This window comes from Falco peregrinus, chromosome 2, assembly GCF_023634155.1.
Source record: "Falco peregrinus isolate bFalPer1 chromosome 2, bFalPer1.pri, whole genome shotgun sequence".
Taxonomy (NCBI): Eukaryota; Metazoa; Chordata; class Aves; order Falconiformes; family Falconidae; genus Falco; species Falco peregrinus.
The window spans coordinates 109,570,570-109,595,758 of record NC_073722.1 but is presented as its reverse complement, the minus strand read 5'-3'; the positions used below and the strand labels follow the sequence as shown (position 1 = coordinate 109,595,758).

The 25,189-nt window shown below is 41.2% G+C and overlaps 1 protein-coding gene across 9 annotated transcripts in view; it reads left to right on the top strand.

Moving 5' to 3' along the window:
• Window positions 1–367: 367 nt before the first annotated feature.
• The window catches only part of TRIM37 (tripartite motif containing 37), a 30,923-nt gene continuing 6,101 nt past the window's right edge, over window positions 368–25,189 (top strand). For 5 of the 9 annotated variants that reach the window (XM_055796190.1, XM_055796188.1, XM_055796181.1 and 2 more), the window contains exons 1-19: window positions 369–575; window positions 2,116–2,217; window positions 3,577–3,617; window positions 4,724–4,840; window positions 6,094–6,181; window positions 7,043–7,165; window positions 8,441–8,564; window positions 10,502–10,569; window positions 12,766–12,890; window positions 14,226–14,276; window positions 14,716–14,797; window positions 16,307–16,383; window positions 16,866–17,045; window positions 17,788–17,902; window positions 18,126–18,338; window positions 18,727–18,863; window positions 19,566–19,663; window positions 21,108–21,308; window positions 23,399–23,710. In XM_055796190.1, coding sequence (XP_055652165.1) covers window positions 555–575; window positions 2,116–2,217; window positions 3,577–3,617; window positions 4,724–4,840; window positions 6,094–6,181; window positions 7,043–7,165; window positions 8,441–8,564; window positions 10,502–10,569; window positions 12,766–12,890; window positions 14,226–14,276; window positions 14,716–14,797; window positions 16,307–16,383; window positions 16,866–17,045; window positions 17,788–17,902; window positions 18,126–18,338; window positions 18,727–18,863; window positions 19,566–19,663; window positions 21,108–21,308; window positions 23,399–23,710 — 2,275 coding nt within the window. In that variant the 5' untranslated portion in view covers window positions 369–554. Of the gene's footprint in view, window positions 576–2,115; window positions 2,218–3,576; window positions 3,618–4,723; window positions 4,841–6,093; window positions 6,182–7,042; window positions 7,166–8,440; window positions 8,565–10,501; window positions 10,570–12,765; window positions 12,891–14,225; window positions 14,277–14,715; window positions 14,798–16,306; window positions 16,384–16,865; window positions 17,046–17,787; window positions 17,903–18,125; window positions 18,339–18,726; window positions 18,864–19,565; window positions 19,664–21,107; window positions 21,309–23,398; window positions 23,711–25,189 lie in introns of all 9 variants that reach the window. The other 4 variants (XM_055796189.1, XM_055796183.1, XM_055796186.1 and 1 more) reach the window with 1 other exon arrangement.

Genomic DNA, 25,189 nt, shown 5'->3' with positions numbered 1-25,189 from the left:
CAGCCGGGGTGCGCGGCCATGCTTCCACCGTGCCACCGGCACCGAGCAACCGGCGCAGGCCTTGGAACCCAGCGGCCGGCAGCTCCCCGCGGGAAGCGACCGCGTCCCTCGCGTTACTCAGCGCTCAGCAACGACGGCGGGGAGCCGCGCTCCGGCTGCCCTGCGGGGCTCCCAGCTCGGCACCTCTGGCCGCTTCCCGGGCCGGCAGTGCCGGTAGCAGCGCCCCGTTCCCCGCCGGCCGCGGCTCCCCTCAGCGCCGGCCGGGCCGCGGCGGGGGCTCCCGCGCGCTGGCGAGCGCCCCCTGCGGGCGCGGCGGGCGCCCTGGCGCATGCGCGGTGCGGCGGTGCAGCCCCGGCGGCCGCAGGGCGGGCTGGCGGAGGGCGGGGCCGCGGCGCTCCCCGCGAACATGGCCGGGCGGCTGCGGGGGGCGCGGCCGCTGCCCGGCGGCCCCTAAACCCCCTTCCCCGCGCCTCCACTTCTCCCCCCCACCCCCGGGCCGTGTGGTAGGGAGAGGGGGCCGGGGAGAGCCTCCCCCGCCGCCGTGAGCCGCGGCCATGGACGAGCAGAGCGTGGAGGTGAGCGGCTGGGCGGCGGTTGCGCTCGCGCTCCCTCAGGGAGGCGGGCGGCGCGCGGGCAGCGCTGTTCCCCGGGCGCGCATCCCTGAGGCGGCGGCGGCGGCGGGCGGCACCTTCTCCTCAGCGGGAGCCCGTGGCAGGGCCGGGGGAGGGCTGGCCGCCTCCGCGGGGTCCGCGCCAGGTCCCCCTGCCTTGTGTGAGGGGAAGGAGGCCGAGCGGTGGGCGGCCCGAGAGGCGGTAAACAGATGGCAGCTCTGCGGTGGGCAGGGATGCGCATGGCACCGAGCTGGGCTCGCCTCAGCGCTGCTGAGCTGAGGGAAGGCGGCAGCGTGTAGAGAGGTGGCGTTTCTAGGTGGCACGCAGGGGACCTTACGGGGTCAGGGTTGGAAAATAAACTGGTGGAGCATCGGAGGTGCCTGTTCTGGAGGTGGATGGAGGCCTGGCGCTGACAGAACCCGCCTCGGCGTGTGTGGAGGCCCAATATTTAGTGGTGTCTGCAAGCTGGGCAGCTTTCATGCACCGCTGCGGTCAGTGTTAGAAGAGAAGAATGTAGAAGACCCATGTGCCATAACTCCCTGTAAATGCATGTGTTGCGTTTCAATGGTTTGCAACCATTAAAGACAACCAGAATGTATGGGAGGTACTGTGGTATCTGTACGTTGAAGGTATGCCTGGCTTTTGTGTTGATTTGTAATTTCAGCTCTGGCAGGGGGAAAGTTAGCCCATCTGAAGAATCCTTCCAAGTTCCATGGTTAAAGCCAGAATGGGGTCTAGCTTCTGTATAATACAGAATGTAAACTTCTTTGTCAGTGAGAAAATCTTACCAATAGGGAAAGCAAACATTGCCTGACATTTCAAAGTACCATTCCCAACATTCTGAGAATGGAGGGAGATGAGGTGGTTGTATTAAAGAACAAAATGCTTCTCTCTTTGAATGGGCACAGGAAAAAAAAAAAGTTAAATTACATTTTTATGACCTAAGATTGATTAAATGGTGCGTGAGTGTAGAAATTGTGGAGCTAGTGCTAATGGTAGGCCTTAAAAGAATGTGAATCTTAAAAAAAGTAAAAAAAATGCCCCATCTGGCTCAAGCTTGTCATCAGCATTCCGTATAACACCTACATGCACTTACCGTGCTTTTGAATTGGTTTAGTGCAAGTGCATTGACACTCACGGGTTCAGAACCTGCAGGTGCAGCACGGTTTCTTCTGGCAACTGTTCAATCCTGTGTCAACAGAAGTAGGAATAATGCCTTGGCTACGGAAAGGCCCACTTCAAAAAAGATAAGCCTAACAAAGAGACTGTCCCTTGAAGAAGGAGAATAGCATTGTAAAATGGGTGCTGAGAGCTGGTGGTGTAGGAGAAAGTGGGGAAGAGAGCCATGGTTTTTGACTTAGGATCTTGCTTAGAGATGTGCTCTCTGTAGCTGTTTGGAATGCGACTGTGTTTATGAAACCTGGCACTCTGCCTGGAAAGTAAGTGCAGCTCTGATACGTTTGAAGTGTGTGGCTTAACAATAGCGATAATCTACCCTTTGCAGAGCATTGCTGAAGTATTCCGATGTTTTATTTGTATGGAGAAATTGCGTGATGCACGTCTGTGTCCTCATTGCTCCAAGCTGTGCTGTTTCAGTTGTATTCGGGTGAGTTTGCTTACTATGGCTTATTCTTGCAAATGTATGAACTTAAAAACTACTGATCTTCTGAACATGTTCTTGCTGCTTTCTTCCCCCTTTTCCTGGAGTTCCAAGGATTACTTTTTTTCCCGCTCTGTGCTCTTTAGTTTCCCTTTCAAAATCTTTTACAACACCCTGAGGAAAAACTAGGCAGGCTGTGCATTGCATTCAGTAGTGCTAATTATAGGGACTATCTAGAATAATTGCTTTTAAGAAGCAGACATTTAATGATCCCTTCTTTAACATCTTTTGAGAGTCAGTGATGCTTGTATGGAAGACAGAAGTTGAGACGGGAATCAAATGCTGACTTCACGTCTGTCATTATGGAGCACTAGAAGGTCATGACATCACCTCTTGTCACCTTGGAAGCATTTTAAAATGCTTACCAAACTAGTATGGCATGACCAGATATGGGCTAAATCTTTGTCGAGGGAGTCTGGTATAACAGGCTGAAGCAGCAGCTGAACCTCAGTTCATTTATTAAGGTCGTGGTTACCAACGTGTAACACTTCAGTCCCCAGTCCAGGCACTGTTACGCATTAGCGTAGTGGGAGAGAGGGTTCAGCTGAGGTTTCAGACCTCCAGTAGTATTTCCAGAGTTTGGAACAGACAATTATCATTCACTTTGAAAGCTCTGACAAGAACCATAGGTGAAGGATTCGTGTTGCATATTGAGTGTTAGATGACATATTGTTGAGGGGCGGTGAGAGATTATTCATGAGAATCTTCAGTGAGCTGACAAATATAAGCCTTTCAGCTGCTGAGCTTTTATTTTACACTTGTAAGTTGTAGTGGGCAGGTGAAGTTCTTTCCTCAGCTGCTTGTCTTCAGAGCTTTCTGGAAGAGAAACATTCAGAGGGTCCTTGTGGATTTGATCATTGAACTGCAGGTATCTAGCCTGTGTATAAATAGCTCGAGAGGAAGACAGAAGTTACCTTGAAGACTAGTAATTTAGACTCTAAGAAATGTGCTGCTTGTATCTTTTGCTTTCTGTTGTTGAAACATGCTCTTTAGCCCATGACTGCGGGGATCTGTGCCAGGTGTGTGGCTTCTAATGGAATATCTGGTACCTCCGATTTCTCTGTATAGTTTTAACTGAAGTGCCTTTGACATTTAAAGTAGTTGCTTTGTTACTAAGATACAAATAGCAGCATCTTCTGTGACTAAATGATTGAGCAGTTAAATTACAAATCTGTAAAAAAGGAAAAAATATGGGAAGGAAGATTGTAATAAAATGAAGTAACTCCTAATTAATGATAGAATGTATGTGCTCGCAGTTTGTTTCTTACAGTGTCTTTAAAAATGTTTTTCCTTTTTCCTTCATAGCGTTGGCTGACTGAACAAAGAGCTCAGTGCCCTCATTGTAGGTAAGGTGTTTTTAATATCAGAAATAAATTATCAGGAATTGGTTGTACTGTCCTGTTACGATTGATCTTTTTTTCACTGCGGGTTGCGCTAAATTTGTAAGCTTGATTTTTTTTTTTTTTTGAGACCTGCCTGCTCTTACTATAAAGAATTACCGTGGTATAATACTCTAAAATACATTCTAGTTTTGTGACAAGCTAAGTGAGATCTTTGTTTTTCCCGTTACACATGCTGTTCAGTGTATGTAGTTGGTGTAATAGGGTAATTGGATGGTATTCCCCTTAGAACTCCTTGTAGTCCTCTTAGAAGAGTTAGAGAGACCAGAAACTTCAGTTTTCAGACTGAAATGTGTACTTTTTCTATAGCTATAATTTGTGTGACTTAGCTTATGTGTTGCAGATTTGTCTGAGACATAGCTACAGTATTTTAGTTTTTTAATGTGATGCCCCACCCTGTCCCCCCAAGCCCTGGCACCCCTTAGCACTTCTAGTTCTTGAGTACCTACCAATTCTAGCTCTTGATAGACCAATAATTGAAAGAGAGCATATTTTTACCCCTAAGGGAAAGGAGGTATTTAAAAACAACTAACCAACAGTTTCTGCAGAACTTTTTTAACATTCAGCTTGTAAAGTATTTGATCAATAGCTCTAAAATGCTTGTAAGGAGAGAAAGATATCTATATTTTACAAAGGTGGTGATTGCAGCACTGTGATGAAGGTAGCTGAATAATGGGGGAGGTTGAAGAAGTACTGAGAAATGAAAATTTGCCTAGTGTTACCCAGGAGCCTGTCAAGAGGTCTGGAAATAGTTATTGAGTTCCCTGTGTAGCTGTTCTGTATGTCACTGTGGGGTGGTTTGTTGCAGTTCCTGCCTTACCCCAGCCCCCCAAAGGAGCAAATAGACTTAAAACATTACTTTCTCTTTTTTTTTCTTTCTTTTTTTTTTTTTTTTTTTTTACTGTCTTTTCTGAAATAACTAGTACAGCTTTGGCTTCTTTGCCTGTGACTTTTCTGGTAGCGTAGAATTGATGAACTGAATTAATTTCAAAGCTTCTCTTGTAGCTCCTGGAGCTGAGTTCTTCCTTTAACTCTAGCAATGCTTTTTACAGAGCCCCACTGCAGCTACGAGAGCTCGTAAACTGTCGTTGGGCAGAAGAGGTCACGCAGCAGCTTGATACACTTCAACTGTGCAATCTCACAAAGCATGAAGAAAATGAAAAAGACAAGTAAATGGAGTATTCCTCACATAAAGCATTTTGCAGTTCACTATATGAATGGGCTTTTAATTTCAGCTTTTTACTAGAATCATGGAACAAAGCAATAACTTCTTAATCAAAAGCCGAACTGTGCTTGCTGTCTGCCTAGAAGTTGGAATTCATTTCTGTCATATGTAATGGCAGAAGAAAAGCTCTTCGATGTCTCTCTAGAAAACTACCACTAGTTCTAGTTTGACTCAATATAGTTAAAATGAGACGTACGGGAAACATGAAGGGTGGTAATACTTCTTAAGGCTCTTAACCCTTCTTAGTGACCATACATATGAAATAAAAGTCTTCTCTCGATGGCTTGCTCATTTGTCAGTCCCATTCAGACTGTGGGTGCTGATGTGGTATCTCAGCATGTAAAAGCAGAGAAGCTGTTCTGAGAAGATGTCTTTTAGTCCCTTGCGAAAATGTCATTGATAAATTCAGATTGAGATCAAAGGAAATACGTAAAGTGCCACAGAAAGCACTACTGTTGCTATATCTGTCACATTAGTGCTGTTCATTCTCCTTCCTTGTCTTTGGAGCCTCCTGTATTTTCTGATATATTCTCTTCCTAGGAGCAACTGTCAGTACTTTCTCCGCAGGCTTTTCTCCTGGTTTTATCCTATTACCAGTGCTGTTATGTGTTTTAAGATACATTTTGGAGATCTGGAAGAGAAAAGCGTGAGGAGAAGCACTGAAAGATGGACAGGAACTAAGGATGTGTTCTATGCCTGCCTCTTCCCTCAGTTCCTGAATCCTAATGGAGGGGGAAGAGAGAAGATCTGGCCTGGTCTGTGCTTGATTTGTTGATTGATGTGCTGTTCCTGAAATTTTAAGAAATTGCAAAGACCAGTTTTGTCCAAAAAGCTTATGAGCCATTGCTCTGTGGATACTTTAGGTAGCGTATGATTAGGATTTTAATAATATGAAGTATTAACTTCCAGAATTCTGAGCTTGATTCGTTGATGATATCCTTTATCTGCTGGGTAGAAATTCAGTTTTAGTAATGTACTTTCTCTCTTACCTCTGTGAAGTACTGGCTGAGAGAACACTAAGAGCAATGTTTCTTTTATAAAAGGTTTTTACTGAATCTAAGTATTCTTCTTGCAAAACTATGCTGATGTCTTGTGCTTTACTCTCTGTATCGGGTAGCAAACCAAGTGAAAATGTTAAATTGAGTTTGCAGAAAATTCATAGCTGTTTCCTATTGATAAGTGTGTTTTCTGTTTAAGGTGTGAAAATCATCATGAAAAGCTTAGTGTTTTCTGCTGGACCTGTAAGAAGTGTATCTGCCACCAGTGCGCGCTTTGGGGAGGGATGGTAAGAAGAGGCTTGCTTGCTCATATATGTTCATGTGGTATGCTACAATAAGAGACTGCAGGCGTTATGTTGGACAGCACTTTAGAGAGATAGAAATGCTATGAAACTATTGTTACGGCTATTGAATTGCCATGCAAATACTGTAGTTGTAGGTGTATTTATAATTTAAGGTGGACATTGGTTGTGAAAGGCAATACCTTCTGTTTATAATTAGAGAAGCAAATTGAATTTTTGCTGAAAGGAGGTCAGAATTATGTTCCTTGTTATAGACTTCATGAGATCTTGGACAAACTTAAATGGTAGTGAGAATTGTATGGGCAAAGGAAGAAGTCTTAGAAAATATAGATAACGCTTACGTTATTTAAACATCCTGGCCTGTAATCCCAGATATCTTCAAAGCTGTGTTAGTAGCACAATTCACCATGCTTTTTATTATCCTTTCACTTGCATATTTCAAGGAGAGACTGCTGTTGTTGTTTGGAATATAAGTGGTTAATACTGTGCTGCCTTTGTTTGGGAAGTGTGTTTTAATAATAAGAACAAAAATAAAATAACCCTTCTATCCCTATTTGTTAGAGAATGGCACAGTGAATGAAGCAGTTTATTTTTGGAGGACTGTTGAGACTCCAAATAACTCTTGACAGGAAGTTTTGATGGTATGAAAGCCAAATTCATGACTTCTTATGAAGGGAAGTGAAAGACAGACTTCCTACATACAATCTGCTTTGGAACTTTTCCAAGATGAGTGATACACTAGGAGGCTTTCTTCCCCTCTCAGTAATTTAATAGGAGTGGAATGAAATTAAAATGAGATGCTTTATTATCCTCCACCTCCGCCCACCCCTTTTTCTTTTTTAACAGCATGGAGGACATACTTTTAAGCCACTGGCAGAAATCTATGAGCAACATGTCACAAAAGTAAACGAAGAAGTGGCAAAGCTGAGGCGAAGACTCATGGAATTGATCAGTTTGGTGCAAGAAGTGGTAAGAAATCGATCTAAGATAACGTTAAGTTTTCCTGTAGTATGCCATTGTCAAAGGATAACTGTAAGGTGGGAAACAAACACCATTTCAGTTGAAAACACAATGGAAACCATTTCATGAAAACTCATGAAGTTTTCAGCACCTGTTCAGAAGCTGTTGCTTCTGTGAAGGTAATTGGATTATCCCATAGAGACATGTTTTTACTTTTTAGTTTTTTACACAATGTGGAAAGATCAACCTATTCTCAATACTTGTTTTGTAGTTGCCAGACAGAAAAAGATGTGACTTAGCAAAGGGAGTTTTTCTTTTGGTGTATGCTATTTAAAAGCTAGAGTTAGACACTTTTTTGGAAGATGTCTTTTTGCCATCTCTTGTACAAATGCAGTCTGCCATGCTACACAAGTATAAAAATGCTTTATTCTGATGGAGCTTATTTTACTTGCTTTAGGAGAATAAACTAAAGGTATATATGAGCTTACAGGATAGGCTGTAAAGCAGCTGACCAGTTCGAGATTTGAACTCTGTACCTCCTTGTTCTTCCCCATAGGGGTAAATGTGTTAGACATCCAAGCATCAACATGTTCAGCTTTGGCAGTTTCAGTGGGGGTTCCAACAATACAGTACAGTTTCTTGTATTCTGGGAAGGGTTATTTTTATGTTCAGCTGAATGCTATTACATTTATAGTGTAGTCTTTGTACAAATAAAATAAGGTTTCTTTAAACAAGTTTCTGTATGTTTTTTTGTCTGTGCTGTATTCAGGTAGGTGTTTGCCACATGCAGTGGTAGGTTAGCTCTGCTTCAGCTCACATGTCACTGTTTTATCACCAAGTTGGTTATGGTGCTGCTGAAGTTACAGAAGAGAAACTGGCAGTTGAATTTACAAATTTTGATACTAAAGAATCCCCATATGACAAATCTAAATGTACTGAGGGAATGTTGCTCAAGTTTACTGTTAACCTTTGGTCACCCACCAGAGGGCATGCGTATGTATTCAGTGAAAGTCAAAGGATATTTACAACTGGCAACAGGAATAGCCTGTGATAGAGCTCATCTAAAAACACATTCCTGTTTTCTTGTTCTAAACATGCAAGCTTCAGTAAGACCAGGATTTTAAAACTTTTTTTCCTCATAGAAAAACAGGGCCGGAGGGGACTCTAGGGAGGCCTAGGCATTTCTGGGATCTGAGGGGGTGGAGTCAACATGTAAACGAGTGAAAAGTGTAAAAGTGTGAAGGCTTTGTTTTTGTGCTTGTTTTTTCGTGAATGCTGTTTTAGGAGAGGAATGTGGAGGCAGTGCGTAGTGCGAAGGATGAGCGAGTTCGGGAAATCAGGAATGCAGTGGAGATGATGATTGCCCGGTTAGACACTCAGCTGAAGAATAAGCTTATAACGTTAATGGGTAGGTATTTGCCTGACCTGTTACGAGTAGGTGCAGTATATTAACAATGTGTAAAACTATTAAGAAACTTTCTTGCCCTGGGAGTATGGCTGCTTACACACTTCGTGGTGTTAACCAGGTTAACTGCTGACAGAAAACTTGTAGTTACAGCAAAGCTTTCAGGTAATTACGTAGTTACTGTGATACAGTTCTAAGTTGTTAGACATAATCTGGTTATGTTCTCTTAGAAACTCCTGTATAATAACTTGGAGAACATTCCCATTTAATTATAAGATGTGTACTACCTTTCACCTAAGGTGTTTTTACACCATTATTTGTGTTAGCCAAGAAGTTAATCTTTGTAATTTGCCATGTTTGTAATATATATTCCTTTTAATGTAATTTTAAAAAATTAGAAGTCTCCATGTGATGTCTGGTGGAGAACAGTTCAGATCCATAGATACAGGCAGCCTTGTCTGCAAATGAAGAACATGGCATCTGTAATCAGAGCTGCTAATTTGGTTCCTGGTGCTTTTGCTAACCGGGGACAGGTCACTAGTTGTCCTTTGGTATAAAGAGGTGAGAAGGCAGGTGGTACACTTGCTTCTGTAAGCTTCCATATCTGTCAACACTGCTGAAAAGTGTAGCTTTCAGTGAGAAGGACCAAATATTCCTCAGCTGGCTATAATTTTGTGCATGCTTTACTCAGCTGATTTTGCATCTGTGCCGTGGTTATTCCATGTGTGCTTTCATTTCTGAAATGCACTGATAGGAGCACACACTAAATGTGACATCATGGAATACTGGTTTCTTTAGAAGCTCTTGAAATGTTGCATTTACAGCCTTAGTTTTGCAAGGTATACAACCAGTAGATCAAAGTACACAGACAAAATATGCTTGACCTTGTATCTGTGTACTTGTCTGGGAATTAAAAGTAAGGCAATAAAATGGCTGTGCTGGAAATGTATTTCTGATGCTTGAAATCTTCACACACCCTGTCTCCCTGCCACCCAGCCAAAGAAAACATGAAATGTTCATGCTTGGAAAACGTCCTTAGCTTTGATCATGCTTGCGTTTATTCCCTTAGCTCATTTCCATTAAAAACAAAACAACATAATAAATGTATATTAGCTATGTTTCAAGTTTCAAATTCATGTCAGTACTTTAAAATGATTGCGTTAAGTTAAATCCAGGATGTGTACATTCGTACATATTTTGTGCCTATATCAAATACAGTAAGCACTCACAAGATCTGTTTTGGTGTATACTGATTAAAGATCAGTGTTAAAGCTGTGGTAGAATGGCTTAATTATTTGTATGTACAGGTTAATATTTTGCCCATGTAACACCTTTTTCCTAACAACTGCCAAATGCTCTTCAGGTATGCAATATATGATGGAGTCAAAGCAAATCCCCATGATGGAAAAGAGACAAGTGTGACTTAGGTTTTTATTCTTTCTTGTTGTGGTCTTGATGCTAGTTGAAATGTACAAATGCATTTAAACATCGTTTGTTCTTTTTTATAAAGAAAACACTTCAACATCAAAGTCAAGAGAAATGGTAGCTTTTAGGAGAAAAGTGTCAGCTAGTATAAAAGAGAGGGTGAGAATGTGTGGATGAGAGCAAATTCAGTGAAGTCAGACCTGCTTTTTTGTCCAAAAAAGCACGCCAGAACAACAAACCTGCCATTTCTGGGACACAGAATGTTTCATTACTGCCTTAATCTCAAGTGAGTTGTTCACTACAGCTCTAATTAAAAACACAGGCTTGCTTTTAAAATGCTTTCTCAATCAACCTTGGTATATTTTTGGTATATTTAGAAATCCTTTACCTTAGTAGGTTCTAGGGCAGCATCCAGGTAAAAAAAAAAAAAAAAAAAAGCTCTGTTTCTTAAAATCCAGTGAGTATGTCTTTTTTATTATTATTTTCTTTAAACTTCTTGTTTTTTCTTTAAACAGGTCAAAAGACATCACTTACTCAAGAAACTGAGCTTCTGGAATCCTTGCTTCAAGAAGTAGAACATCAGGTGATTATGAAAAGAGCTGAAATGTTGTGTTACATGGATCCCTGCTCAGTCAGCCTTTCTCATTATTTTATTTATTTATAAACCATTAATTGATGGATATTTCTGAGGGTATCTTTAAGTGACCTTAGGTTGCACATTTTCTTCTTAAAAATAAGTTTGTCTTCTAGAAATGATAAAAGATGTTCTGTTTCTTGAAAAACTACTACAGGAATTAATAGCAATGTCATATAAAACTACTCAGATATGTGTTAGTTTAGGGTAACAGCATTTAGACACTGTGGGTAGTTTCTCTTAGCTCTGCTGCCGCCAACTGTGTATGAAGGGTGGTGGCTATAAATGGATGGAGACTAAAGAAAAATGTTCTGTTTATGTGCTTTTGAAGAAAACTGAACTGGTTCTAGTTATTTTATTCCTGTCCACTTGTCTTTCCAAGAAGATGACATGGTATCACTTTTCGTCTTGCTTCTAGCTGTACAAGCTCAGCTTTTGGAAGTGAAATACTAAAGTTCTGCAGAGGTTGATTGTACTTGCCCTGAACAATTTCTACTTGCCCTGAGGACATGGAAGGGTTTTCTTCCTTCAAACATTACTCTATTTACTTTGCCTTTCAGCAGAGTTTGACATTTTAAGTTGGGAAAGGGGGCTAAGCTGCTTTGTGCCTGATACCTCTTGTCCTGTATTCCTTTTTCATTCCCTCCACTGCTTTTGATTCAGTAAGAATGCTAAGCTTTCTCACCTGATCAGTGATTATCATGTTCTCCTTGCACTTAATTATTGCATACCTGTAATGGGATGTCTTAGTTGAAGAATCAATGACATCAGGAGGATGAGTGCTCCTGCATACTCCATCAGCATATCTTTTTATGCCTGTTGAAAGCTGTCTGTGTATTCAGAAATTACTTGTGTTGCAGCCTGAATGAGTACCTTCAAATCCTGCATAGCAGTGCGTATGCAGCTCTGCAGACTAGCTTCTCTTTTGCAGAAAAAAACCTATTAAAATCCTAACACGCTAGTGCTAGTGAAACATGACCTCTTGTCCCTCCAAATTGGGAGGAAAAGCTTACCAACTAAAAAAATTGAGAGAAGATGCAGACATCTGACAACTGTAGGTCTCTGCTTGAAGTCATCGTGTGTGTCTCTCGAGAGGCTTTGAATTTTGTATTCTTTTTGTGAAAGTAATAGAATTATTTGAAGAACTTGTAGCAAAAATTTGACTTTAAAATGTACACATTAATTTCACTTAAGCCTGACAAAGTTTGAAATGTAAGTCTAAGATATGCTTTTGCAATGTAAAGTATAAATAAGAACCAGAGTAGGTTGCCTCCTTTAGTAAAGACATTCAGAAAATACAGTACTAGCTGTTCAAGGAACATCTAAGATTAGATGGTTTTTGGGTTTTGGGGTTTTTTTTCAGGTTTTGAAAAAAACCTTTGTTACTACACTGGTTTTATAAGATATTCTTGAATGAAGTGGATTGAAGTGGGGTTTTGGGGCTGCTATTTAAGATAATATAGGCTTTGCTTTGTTGAAATGTGGATGACCAAAACAAAGTTCTACATTTTAGTTATTCCTTTACTGCTGTATTGCCAGGTGCTGGACTATCGAATGTCACAGGAGCTTGTATCGCTGTGTTGTGATATATTTGAGCAAATTACGCAAAGTCTAATTAAGTGTCCTTTCCAGATTGATTTACTTTGTTATTGTTGCCTAAACACAGTAGATGTGACTTGGTATTAATTGGACATATATAAATTAGTTTAACCTAAATGAAGTACATAGTAGTTGCTGTAATTTTAATTGTAGAATTTTGCAGGGTCTTAAATATTCAGGACTCCCCAAATGGACTGCACAAGCTTTGGAGTGAGACAGAATATCTGTTTTGATTTCCTAACAGAAATTTTAGAACACACAACCATCAGCTATCATAGCCAAATCCTTAGTTTTGAGAGCTGACAGTTTCAAGGGAAATAAAACCCAAACAAATGAGGGGAAAATAACCAACCACAACCAAAAACAAACAAAAAAAAATCCCAACCAAAAACCTCTGAGCTTCATTTTACATTGTGTTGTAGCTAATCTTCTGAAGCTGTGACAGACATGCCATTTATTTGTTTATAAACAAAAAGTCAAAACCTACAGTTTGTACTAAGACATAAGGATTTTTTTTTTCTTCTTTGGTTTTTCCCCCCCATATAGTTAAGATCATGCAGTAAGAGTGAGTTGATATCCAAAAGTTCAGAGATCCTGATGATGTTCCAGCAGGTTCATCGGAAGCCTATGGCCTCGTTTGTCACTACTCCTGTCCCCCCAGACTTCACAAGGTAAGTGCTGCCTTTTCTTTCCGTTGTAGTCTGAATGGGAAAGCCATGTCACAAAGGTTTGTTTTGCTTGTTAAAATAATATTTAAAGTAGCTTAGAGTATCTCTTTCCCATTTTATTGTACCACTATATGGAGGAGGATGTTCCAGTGAGTCTGGGAGGTAGATACGTTCTTATGTACATCAGCCTTTTGTAAAAGTAGGACAGAGAGTACCGCTGCATTTTAACACGAGGGTTTGAAAGGGTGGATGATAGGTGGCTGATGGATAGATTGCTGGAGAGGTTGCCTGATACCAGCCTCTAGCAAAGGAGAGTCATACTTCTCGGCTAAAGTGATTCAGTCTGTTTCTGTGTTAAACCTAGTGTCTCTGACTGAATTTGGGTCCAGACTTAGACACTGAAAATTATAAACTGCTTAACTTGCTGCTCTTAGTAACATATGCTGCAAGTAGGCTTTTCTGTTCCAGCAGGGCTTATTTTATGTCTGTAGTCCCTGCTGGGGAGTCAGGACAGTGGGTTCCAGCTGACAGGTTTTTTTCTCTTTTACACTTAGGTTACTGATTTGTCCTTTTTCTCTTATTGGGTCATTCGGCGTGTAATTGCAAGGCTCTCATGGGATGTCTCTGCAGGTCACCTTAATTCAGAATATATAGCCAAAATCACTTCATAGCACAGTTCCTCGTAAAGAGAGTGCTGCGAGTGCTGGGTTCTGAGGAAGTCTGGTGAGAGTTTAGGCTAGCTGGCTGAAAAGAATCTCCAAAAAATCAAAAGTAGGAAAAGTCTTAAAGAATTCCTCAAACTTTGTGTTCTTTAGCAAAAATTGGTTTGGCTTGTTTTTAAATGTCATTTCAAAACTATTTTCCTGACGTGTTTCCTGAAAAGAATAGTTAAATGCTTCTGAGGAGAGTTTAAATCTGACTGTTCATTTTCCACTGGCAGTAAGGTACCTGCTGCTCAAATACACACCATTTAACCTTTGTGCTTTCAGCCGTACAATAGTTTCATCCTTTCTAGAACTACCAAGGAGTCTTACATTAAAAATTCACTATATGAAGAGATTATTAGCCATCACAGGTAAAAGGGCAAATCCTCTTAAATGCTTTCAGTTGCTCTTCCCTTCTTAACGTACTTGTTTTACTGTGTGATATCACGTGGAGAGGTACTGGGGAGAAGCCTCATAAATAGAATTTTCAGAAGTACTGAAATAACCCAGTGTAGTTGTAGTGAATTTCAGTGGCTCTGGTAAACACTTCTGGAGATTACAAAAGTTGGGATTTTTAATGTCACGTTATTCAACTCTAATACATTCCCGTCCCACCCCTCCTCCCCCTTCACAGTGAATTGGTTCCAGCCTATGACTCAACTACGTTTGTCTTGGAAAACTTCAGGTAAGGATGTGTCTTAGCTTCCCAATATTCATGGTAATTTTTTTCTGTTTCTTCTGTAGATGAGTAGTATTCTTTAAAACACGGAACAGTCTCTACTGAGAACTGTGAGATATGAACTAAGCTATGGGAATTCAGTCAAAAATCTTCTGTTTACCAGGTGAACAATTAACCCTAGCTAAACTGTTAGCTAAAAAGATTGTCCATGATAAAGCCAAGCTACTTATTTTTCTTCTTCAAAGAGGAAAAATAATTTTGCAAGGAATACATATATTTGTATGGACACTTAACATTTTGCATGAGCCTTGTACTCTGCTACGTGCTGTGTGTAGCAAGAAGGATGGTTGTAGCGTGTGAGTGTGAAAGCGTATATGCAGCGTACTATTTCATGGAGGGGTTTGCTTTGTCCCAATAGCAAATATTTTTTCTCCTTTTTCAATAGTACATTGCGTCAGCGAGCAGATCCTGTTTACAGTCCACCTCTTCAAGTGTCAGGACTTTGCTGGAGATTAAAAGTTTATCCAGTGAGTTATATTTTCAACTAGAGTTATCCCATCCAAAACTCCTAAGCAGCACTCATTTGCTTCTCTCGTAAGAAAACACCAGTTAGTCTCTTCTCATGTTGTATATAAAAAGTGTATGAAAAGAAGGTAATAAGGTTGTAGAGTTGATCACCGGCCGTTGGAGTATTCACTGTCTGCCTCCAGATAGCCGGCATGAACACTCTCAATATTGTTCATCTGGTTAATTTAAAAGTGATTAAAAATGGGTCTTGTTAATATGTCATAGGAACTTCGATATTTTTACCATTTCTGTCTGAGTGTTTTTTGCAGAACTGAGGTATAGAGTAACTTACTGTGTTTCTGTTTATGGATAATACTTACTGGGGAAGTTGAGAGGAGGGTGAAGTATTAGTTGAAGGGGAACCTGTTTTACTGCGCATCCGGTTCTGAGATGCTGACATTAAAACGTGTGTATCGTACTGATGCCCTTCCAGTGGGATATTCAGATTTCTGAGGCAGTATCTTTGTCAGTGTTGGAACATCAACCCACAAGGTGTGATGTTTTTCCAGTCTGCTAGTCCAGTCAGTGCTTCCAGGAAGCTCTGGCTGCTACTACAGCTGCGTTGGAGAAATATGTGTTTAGTGATGGAGTACAAGTTTTGTTGATGATTTACATGGCATCTTCAGAGAAATGGATGAATCTGTTAAGCCCACGTGTGCACAGAATTGTATTCTTGCAATGCAGACGTGGGCTCCAGTGTAAGTTTTTAGAGTATTGTAAATTCAGGATTGACTACATGAGGTGTGCTGTCAGAAGGCATCAAAATTTACTTTTTAAAATGGTAAGTTGAAATGTTTTTTCAACCTAGAGGATTCAAGTTGAGCCATTCTTCATCCTTCGTTAGGGTGAGTGTGATGGAGGTTTTGCCGTAATTTTTATGGTGATTCTAATACTGTTTCTCAGTTAACTGACCTAACTTTTTCATATTGCATGTGTTTTCTAAAAAAATTGCTTTTCTTTCAAAAATAAAGTAGCTTTGAAATGCAGTTGTGTGTAAAAATATTTCAGAACTAATGTTTAACCTGAGCTGTTTTCATGTTGAGAATTTGAGAAGAATTTGACTGTAGTAAACTGCTAAGTAGATTTTATGAGTTTTTTTACTGCTTTTTCTATGTTAAATAAGCTTTTCCGATACACTGACAAATGTGTCTTGTCTTACACTTAATTGAACCCCTAAAGTGTTAGCAGAGTAATTAAAGCTCTGTTTTGAGATTCATATCTGAGATACCAACATTAGACTGCATATGTGCTTCCAGATGCAAACTCCATGTTGATTCAAGTTAGAGTTCTACATCACAGAAGACTAAAAATCAAACCCGTAGCTTACAAAGTAGACTGCTGCTGCAAATCCTGTATTGATTGAAGCTGTTTTCTAAACTTCAGGCATAGATCAAGGTGTTTAGTTTTGCTTTTCTGGTTTTTGTTTTCTTATTTTAATCAGTTTATATCTCAATCTTGTTTATTTCAAGGATGGAAATGGAGTGGTACGGGGCTACTACCTGTCTGTGTTCTTGGAGCTGTCCGCTGGGTTGCCAGAGACATCCAAGTAAGCAAACCTGTAGTAAAAGTAGTTGGTTTGGTTTTTTCCTATGGGCAAAGCATCTGCAGAAGTTTCCAAAGAATGACCTCAAGTTCTGTAGTGTTGCTAGAAACGGCTGTGGAGTTCTCCTGAGAAGAACAGTGAGACTTCTATTGTCCATTGAGCTTTGAATCGTGCCCAAAGGTAGTATTTTTAAAGTTGTTACTCAGTGGCTTTCTCAAGATGAAAAGCTAGCTGCCACAACAACTGGTAAAAGTATCTATCTCCTAGTATTCAACCCTCAAGTTAGTTTACTACTCTGCTCCCTATTACTGCTTTCTTCCTCCTTGTACTGTTTATGCAAGCGTTCAGTACAATTTTCAGACTGAATCACCTCTTCAGCTGGGCATGCAGGCCTCCCAGGAAGCACAGTTCTCTTAAACTTGATGCGTTCTGCAATTCTGACATGTTTATTTTGCTACTAATACCTGTGATCTTCCCCTGTGTAGGTATGAGTACCGTGTAGAAATGGTTCACCAGTCCACCAACGATCCCACGAAAAACATAATTCGAGAGTTTGCCTCCGATTTTGAAGTTGGAGAATGCTGGGGTTACAACAGATTCTTTCGTTTAGACTTGCTAGCCAACGAGGGCTACTTAAACAGGCAGAATGACACTGTGATCCTCAGGTAAGGGAGACAACCCAGTGGGGCTCTCTTCTGCTGTCATTTCACAGCATCACACCTACCACTGAAACGGGAATTAATTAAGTAGTTGAACGTAAAATAATTGTGACATGTTTTGTCATAAACGGATTTCACTGTCAGAAGCTTTAAAGAAAATGTGCTGAAGGGAGTTGTGGAAACTTTAAATACATCTCTTTCTCTGAGAAGTAGCTGCACTTGACAGTAATAAGCCTGTGTTAGAGATCTGTAGCTAACTGATTTAGGGAAAAAAGTGTTTTCTCCCCCTCTTAAGAAAAAATTGTAGTTTTAGGGGAACTTTGGGAATGAAGGAAGCCTGTAATTTAAGAGAACGAATACTGTCAATGGCAATTACAACGTTATGACAAAATACAGAAGCTTTACCCATCCACTTCAAATGTTCTCCCTGTGGTCCTACTCCTGCTCCCATTACACACTTTGTAGCATGTTCAGTTGGTTAGTGTTGGTTTGTGAAGATAACCACCTCTCGTACAGCTGCCTCTCCTACAAAATACTTACTGTTGCACCTGTTCGGTGCGTTGAGGGTACTGAGCGTAAGAGTACTTGTCTGTTAAGTTTATTTCATCACTAGATTTCAGGCTGTATGATGTTCTTCTGTAGGACTCTTTAGATTGGGGGCAGGGTTGGGGGGGAACCACAAAAACCAAAACAACCAAACAACAAAAAAAAACCAACCCAAAAAACCTTTTCAAATATCCCTTTGAAGGTTCCAGGTGCGCTCGCCAACCTTCTTCCAAAAGTGCCGAGACCAGCACTGGTACATTGCTCAATTGGAAGCAGCTCAGACAAGTTACATCCAACAAATAAATAACCTGAAAGAAGTAAGTGCGAGGTATATTAGTGTATAATCACCTTTTACTGACCACTAATTACCTGGTTTAGATTACAGTGTTCATGTTTGACAATTGTGTTTATTTGGGTTGCTATTGTTAGTTTGATATTGGCATTACTAAAATAGTATATATGCAACTCAACAAACTTACTGGATTTGATGGTGCTACATTGTCATCTTCTATATATACTTTTGTGTATCCTTCTGTTAAGAGGCTTGCGATTGAACTTTCACGGACTCAGAAATCACGAGGCATTTCACCTCCAGACACTCATCTTAGTCCCCAGAATGACGATGGTCCAGAAACAAGATCAAAGAAATCTGGACAAAGCACTGAAGTACTACTTGAGAGTGTTGCTACTCCAGGATTAGTGCGAGATAGCAAGGAAGAGGAGGAAGAGAAGATCCAGCATGAAGACTTCAATGTAGGAATTACCATTTTCCTGCCTCTTTGTTTATGTGTAGCTTTTTAGGATAGGATAGTAGTAGAAACAGGTGAAATTCTGAATTGTAAAGTAGATATTTTTTTTTATCATCTGTATGGAAACAGGAGATGAGCCACTCAAGAGTTAGCAGTGAGAGATGACACTAGTGAGATGTTCCAGCACAGAGCTAATGGATCCCACCACAAAAAAGTTTCCAGGTTGCAGCTGAAAAATCCACCAGCCTTTATTGTGCTTTGAGACCCTCCGAACTCCTGTGTGATAGTGTGATACTCTGGGAGAGAGAGTTCCTGTTCATAGCTTTTGTGACTCCATCAAAGTGCCACTGAGGTGTTTCTTTTTATAAGGACTTGTTCTGTTTTTCCTGTAGCATGAGCTCTCTGATGGTGACTTGGATATAGATCTTGCTGGAGAAGATGAGGTGAACCACCTTGATGGTAGCAGCTCTTCAGCTAGTTCGACAGCAACTAGTAACACTGAAGAAAATGATATTGATGAAGAAACTATGTAAGTAACTGAAAATGCCTTTCAGACCATCACCTTGTCTCCCAGGGTAATCATCCTAATTCCAGTGGAACTGATTCATTTGCTACATCGCCATACAGTGTGAGGGGGATTCCAGTGCAATGGGAGGGGTGTTTCCTCTCCTGGAAACAGCACAAACTGATACAGTTAATGCTAAACGTTGACTTTTCGGCCAGCTAGTTACTATCTTTCTGATCTCTTTATTTATTTTAGTGTTGTATTCTGTCTTTGACAAGTGATAGTCTGTGAAGGTTCTTTCCGAAAACACTATTAAGAAATCTGTTTCTGCGCTGTAACGAAGGTTTGGTATTAGGAAGGGTATAGTAGTAGGAGAGTGATAATGAGGACAGCTACTTAAACTAGAACATTTATAGTTTTTAGCTGAGACTATGTCAGATCCTAGAATCTTCATTAAAACATGAGAATGTGTTGTAACACATACAAATATAGAAGTTTGCAGGATCAGATTTTACAGTCTAGATACGTATGGCACTTTTGGACTCTTGGTTAGTGAGTCAGTCATTTAATTAACATACTTTCATTTGTTCAGTTTGTGTAGCTTGGAATGCAGAAAATACTATTTACAGCACTTTGTGTGTTTGTCAAGGCATGTGCCATGTTTAACAAGAGCTGAAAAAAGCTAGTAACTCTGTTCTCCTCTTTCCATCCCAATGAACTCCTAAGGTCTGGAGAAAATGATGTGGAATATAGCAGTAATATGGAGCTGGAGGAAGGAGATCTGATGGAGGATGCAGCAGCTGCTGCTACTCCTGGAGCATCAGGTATGAAAAAACAGCCTTCAGAATTCCTGTGTATGTGATACATTGCTGGATTCCTTCCCCTGTTCTTGGAAGCAACACCAAGCTGCATGTTCTGCAGGCATTTCTATTTTTGGAAATGCTGCATCATGTGGTTTGTACTGATTATTGCAGTGTAGCAGAAACACTTCATTGGTTCAATAAAAAAAAATAATGGGGAGTAAATCTGAATCTGCTTGTTTAAAAATGATGCATAAGTTTGGAGGGAAGCTTTTCTGCCTCTTTGAAACCCCTTCCATTCTGGTCTAAAGCAGACTGACAAGCAACTTTTACTGATGTCTGTGTGGCCTCTGAATGTGTGAGACATTCACTTGGGTTTTAGTGCACTGTAAAACCTGAAGTATGTGGAGGGAATGAAGTAAAGAATCCTTAACCAGTCCAGCAGAAATGGAGTTTAAATGCAGTAATGAAAAGGCACTCTTAAGATTTCTTGCAGCCTGGAGATGATCATAGCCCAAATTAGTCATAGGTTATTAAGATTCTGAAAGAAAAATATGTATATGGAATACAAGTGTATTTATTTCTGGCAAAGATACCTGAAGTGGCATTCACTGGAAGTGGGCTTTATGCTGCTGTGGACGTCTGCTAGTGCTTGAAGGACAGACCTGTTTTTAGCTGCTGTTTCAAAACAACTGGGAAAATTTCTTATGACCTAGGAAGCTGAGGGACCTGTCTGTTTCCTTCCAAAAGGATAGCCTTTTGAGGAGAGAGGCACAGTGGCTGTAGAAACAACATTTATTTTGGAGCTTTTAAAAAGTCATTTTTAAGAGCATTTGTAAAAGCTGACACAACCTCTTCACTTGAGCTTTTTGCATTGACCTGCTTGTGCTGTTTTCCAGTCTGAATGTTAGTAGTGTCACCTGTCTGTGTTGGAAAGGTGTTCTTCTAAACTGTACTATTTTAATCTCACAGATCTAACTATTTTCTCTGAGTGTTCTCTTCATCTTTTGAGTGCCTTGGCCACTATGTAATGGGAACATGGTAACACAGAGCAGAACATGACTGAAAATCCCCCCTTTGTTAATCTAATTGTGGGGAGGGACACATGACACCTAGAAAGTTGATGTGCATGTCTTCAGAATAAATGCTTTGTGTATTGATCCATTTACCAATCTATTTATTAATATTAAGAGATTTACATAAAAGGTATGAAGTGAAATATCCCCCCCCCCCCCCCCCCCCCCCCCCCCCCCAGCCTGGTGCTTTTTGGCTTAACCTTCCAGTTAGAAGGGTATCTGATTGCTTTCAGAATCCATAAATCCATGAAATAATACTGGTGTCTTGTTAAGTTGCTTGGAATGTTTTCATTCCTCATCTGCTTGTAGAACCCTGTCTCTTTATTTGTCCAGGGAATAATGCAGCACCTGCGTCACGTATATGCATGCTCTCTTTCTGTGACTTCCCTCAGGCACTAGCCATGGCTACACCAGTGCAAGTGGAAGACCTTCAAGGCGAGGAGGAAGTGCCCTAGGCTCAACATCTAGTAGCAGTTTGCTAGATATAGATCCTTTAATTTTAATCCACTTGTTGGATCTAAAAGACAGAAATGGTATGGAAAACCTTTGGGGCCTGCAGCCACGTCCACCTGCCTCCCTTCTGCAGAACAGAGGTAACTGTACATCGTATGTTGGATGGTTTAATTCCAACCTGGGAGTGTCTCTGAGAATGCACTCCCAGAGTTCGAAGCAGATTTGAGGAGGGGAAGGAGGGAAGAGGGCGGCAGGCAGTCCTCGTTGAGAGCTGGACGTCGTATCCTCACCTGTGCTCTGTGTGCTGCATCTTACTGACAAACGTTTGTTGTCTTAGTGGTTGGCCTCAGCTTGAGAGCGCCAGATGACTCGACTAAAAGCAGAAGTGTGTGTCGGGGGGGGTGTCTTCTCATCTTTTCTTGGGGGCCGTGACTGAACTGGCTGGCTGATGCGTGTAGCAGCGCTATAGATACACAGTTCACGCAATTTCTTTGACTACAACTGTGGGAGGTGAAGGAAAGGCCCTTTTCTGGAAGAGGTTAGTACTGAAGGACTAACCGACACAAAACATCTGTCTGCTGAGGAAGCAGTTACGCCTCTTGCTTCATGCGTTTTGTACACTCAGAAGCTGAGTTCTAGGAGCACGGTGATACTAATGCGAAAATAAATCCTGGAGTTTACTTTTGTGTGAAAAAGACATTTAGATTTAGAAAAATGTGTGTAGTAGTAAGGCTGGAAAAGCATATGTAAGCACTTGCAGAATTAAAAATGGATCAAAATGTCAGGAGCCAAAAATAGTGATGGTATTTAGATAATTCAAGACTTAAACTGAACCACAAATACTCTTTTAGGACCCTTCAGCCGAAAATGGCAATTAACTTCATGTGCAGCAGAAGCGAGAGAGCTGGCAGTTCGGGCACTCATGGCTGACACTGAAGGTTGCTGGTTTCTCTTGTTTTGTTAGTGAAGAATTAAAATGAAATCAAGCTCAATAACACATTTGTCATGATTAACACTTATTTGGAGCTAGCTGGCCCACTACCTCAACATCTTATTTCGGGTCATTCTGAAACAACCATTTTGGTGGCTTTGTAGAACAGAAGAGAAATAATGGTCCGTTTGCTACAAATAAATCCTTGCTTTTGCTGCAACAGTGACATTAGTGTTACTGAATGTAAAAGCTAGCTCAAATTGTTTGTTCCTTTGTGATTAGGTTTTTAAATGTGGTCACATAAAGAGATGAATTTTCAGCTGAATGTCATCCTTATTTCCAAAAATGGAAGTCACTTCCATAAGTACAGAAAGGGGAGGCAGCAGACGAACAGTGTCAGCTCAGTTTTACCTGGAGAAAGGCCTAGACAAAAGGACCTTAAGAGAGGGCATTGCGCTTTGTGCTGTGCTGCTCAAGCAAGATTAACCTCTCCTGTTGTGCTAAACAGCTTCCTGGTCATCTAGCTACTGGCTACAGCTGAAATTACCTGTTCTGCTGAGCTTCCCTTAGGGTCTGACTGTTCCCAGAGCTTATTCGAGTCAGTTAACAATGAGAAAGCTGCTGTTACATCTGGAGTTTGCCAGACTTCTCCTAAGGTGAAGGTTTCTGAGAGCCACTTGACTTTAGGGTCTTGAACAGTGGAATTTGCAGTGAAACACTTATAGAATTTATAAGGCTTCAAATAGACATCAAAGTTGATCTAATTCCAGTGAGCAGCATGTAAGCTTACTTGGGTATTAGCTCCTCAGCATCGTCTTGTGGTGTTAGGTACTTAAGGGTATTCCTTCCCTAGTTTCAGATTTCCTTGATCTCTATACATTAACATGATACGTTGATGGTATGAGCATCTTATACGCACACTTAACAAATACTATAAAAAAACACTAACAAATTTGACATAAACTGATAACCAGGCTTGTGAACTTAAGCTTGTCTGGCAATACAGAGCAGTAGCTCCATTGCCATCAGAACTCCCACAGCAGTACTGCGAGCCTTGCTGCTTCCAGCGGGCACGTTTGGGGCCACCTTCCGTGGCAGGCAGGGAATGAAAACCTGCTGTCCTGCTCACCGTGCAGCACTGGCAACCTAAATACAGTGCTGGACCAGTACAGAAGGATGTGTCTCTGTCCTTCGTTTTTATAGCAGGGCAAAGGGTAGAATTCTTACAGCTGTTAGATGTCTGGTTTTGAGAACAGTTTGACTTACCTGTTGTGTTCTTTAACTTTTCCTTTGGTAAAGCATCATCCTATTCTCTAAAAGATCGAGATCAGCGGAGACACCAGGCAATGTGGCGCGTGCCACCTGACTTGAAGATGCTGAAAAGACTTAAAACACAGATGGCTGAAGTCCGAAGCAAAATGTCTGATGTCAAAAACCAGCTGTCAGAAGTGAGGAGCAGCAATGCTGGCTCATGCGATGGACAGCCCAGCTTCTTCTCCATTGAGCAAGGCACTCTGGCTGCCTGTGGAACTGACAGCTGCAGCAAGCTGCAAGAAATAGGAATGGAACTACTGACAAAATCTTCAGTTACCAGTTGTTACATAAGGAATTGTAAGTGCATAGAAAAGGGGGGATTTAAATGTCAGCTTTACAGATGCCAGCTGTATAGTTGGTTTATATATCCAGGCATCTAGACATAGAGCTTTTGTAGTTACTTATACTCGAGTTCAGCTGTAAAAATCCAGAAACAAAACCTGCGCTACCTTTGAGTCAGTAAATGTTACGGAAACTGGTTTCAGCCCTTCTCAGTAAAAGCACCAAGACTTTTGCTCCACAACCGGTAACACACCTAATGCAGTGAGAATGTTCTGAAGTTTAATCCGGTATCAAAGTGACCCCAGCTGAAGGTCACTTCTTGTTGACCGCAGCTCTGCATCAGGCTCATCTGTGAACTTGAGGATGTTTCATGATGCTTGCCAGTGAAAAAAAAAATATTAAAAATTCAGACTTGCTGTGCTTTATAACTTGAAATCTTGCTGAAATTCAAGTAAGCCAAAATTCTCTCAGGAGGGACTTGGCCTTTTGAAAGGTGACCTCTTTCAAAGAGGTGCCTGTCTGTTGGTGTGTTCCAGTACTGCCACAGAGTCCTGGTGGCAGCACTAGTGAGCCCGTGTGGAATCTTTTGGATACCAGCACGAAGGCTGTGCCAGTGCTTTGTGGCTTATGCTCCTGAATAAAAGCAGTCATGCTTAACCCTCTCTCACTTCCCTGTTGCCTAGGAGAGATGATTTTTCCAGTCTTCTGCGTTTTGGTTCAAGTTATTGCTTGTATTTTGGATGAGCAAGATGAGCGAGAAATGGATTATAAACAGGAGTGGACTAAAGAACCAGTAGAATAGTTCTGTTCTCCATCCATTCCAACACTGACCTGCAAAACAGGGCTTTTGCAACTCCAGCAAAGGTCTGTTTTGCATTTCATCGCTCCTACAGAGCAGAGAATTTCTTCTGTGATGGTGCACATCTAAGAGAGTTGTGTTAATGTTTGGAGCCATGAATTTGTGCCATGAATAAGTCACGGAAAGATCAAACCACTTTATTGGAAGTGCTAGCTTTTGCGTGTTGTGTGGGTTTTAATACCACCTCTTTCCTTAGCAAATGCCTTGTTCCTCAAAGGTTACTAAGGCAGTGGGCAGTCGCTTCGTTCTGCATCAGAATGGGAGGGACCGTGCTCTGTAAAACAGGAGCAATCTTGTGATTTCTGTTGAAGCCTAGATCCCCCGCCTTTGTGGGGTGTGGTGGCAACAGAACTTAGTGTTACTGCTCCTCTGTTTCTCCACCTAGAGGAGTTTCTGCAGCAGGATCCACGCTGACACACACTCAGAGTGGTTAATTTGGGAAGTGGTAAAGCCTGTGAGTCCCATAACCTGCCTTTCACTCTTGCTTTTGAGGTTCTTTGTTACCTCGGACATTGATTTAAGAGCCAAAGGGACAGGTTTGGCTGTCCTTACCTTTTATACTTCCAGGATGGCTGAAAGAACCTGGATGCTGGCTCTCTGAAGGATGTCTTAGTGTAAGGCAGGTGGACATGACT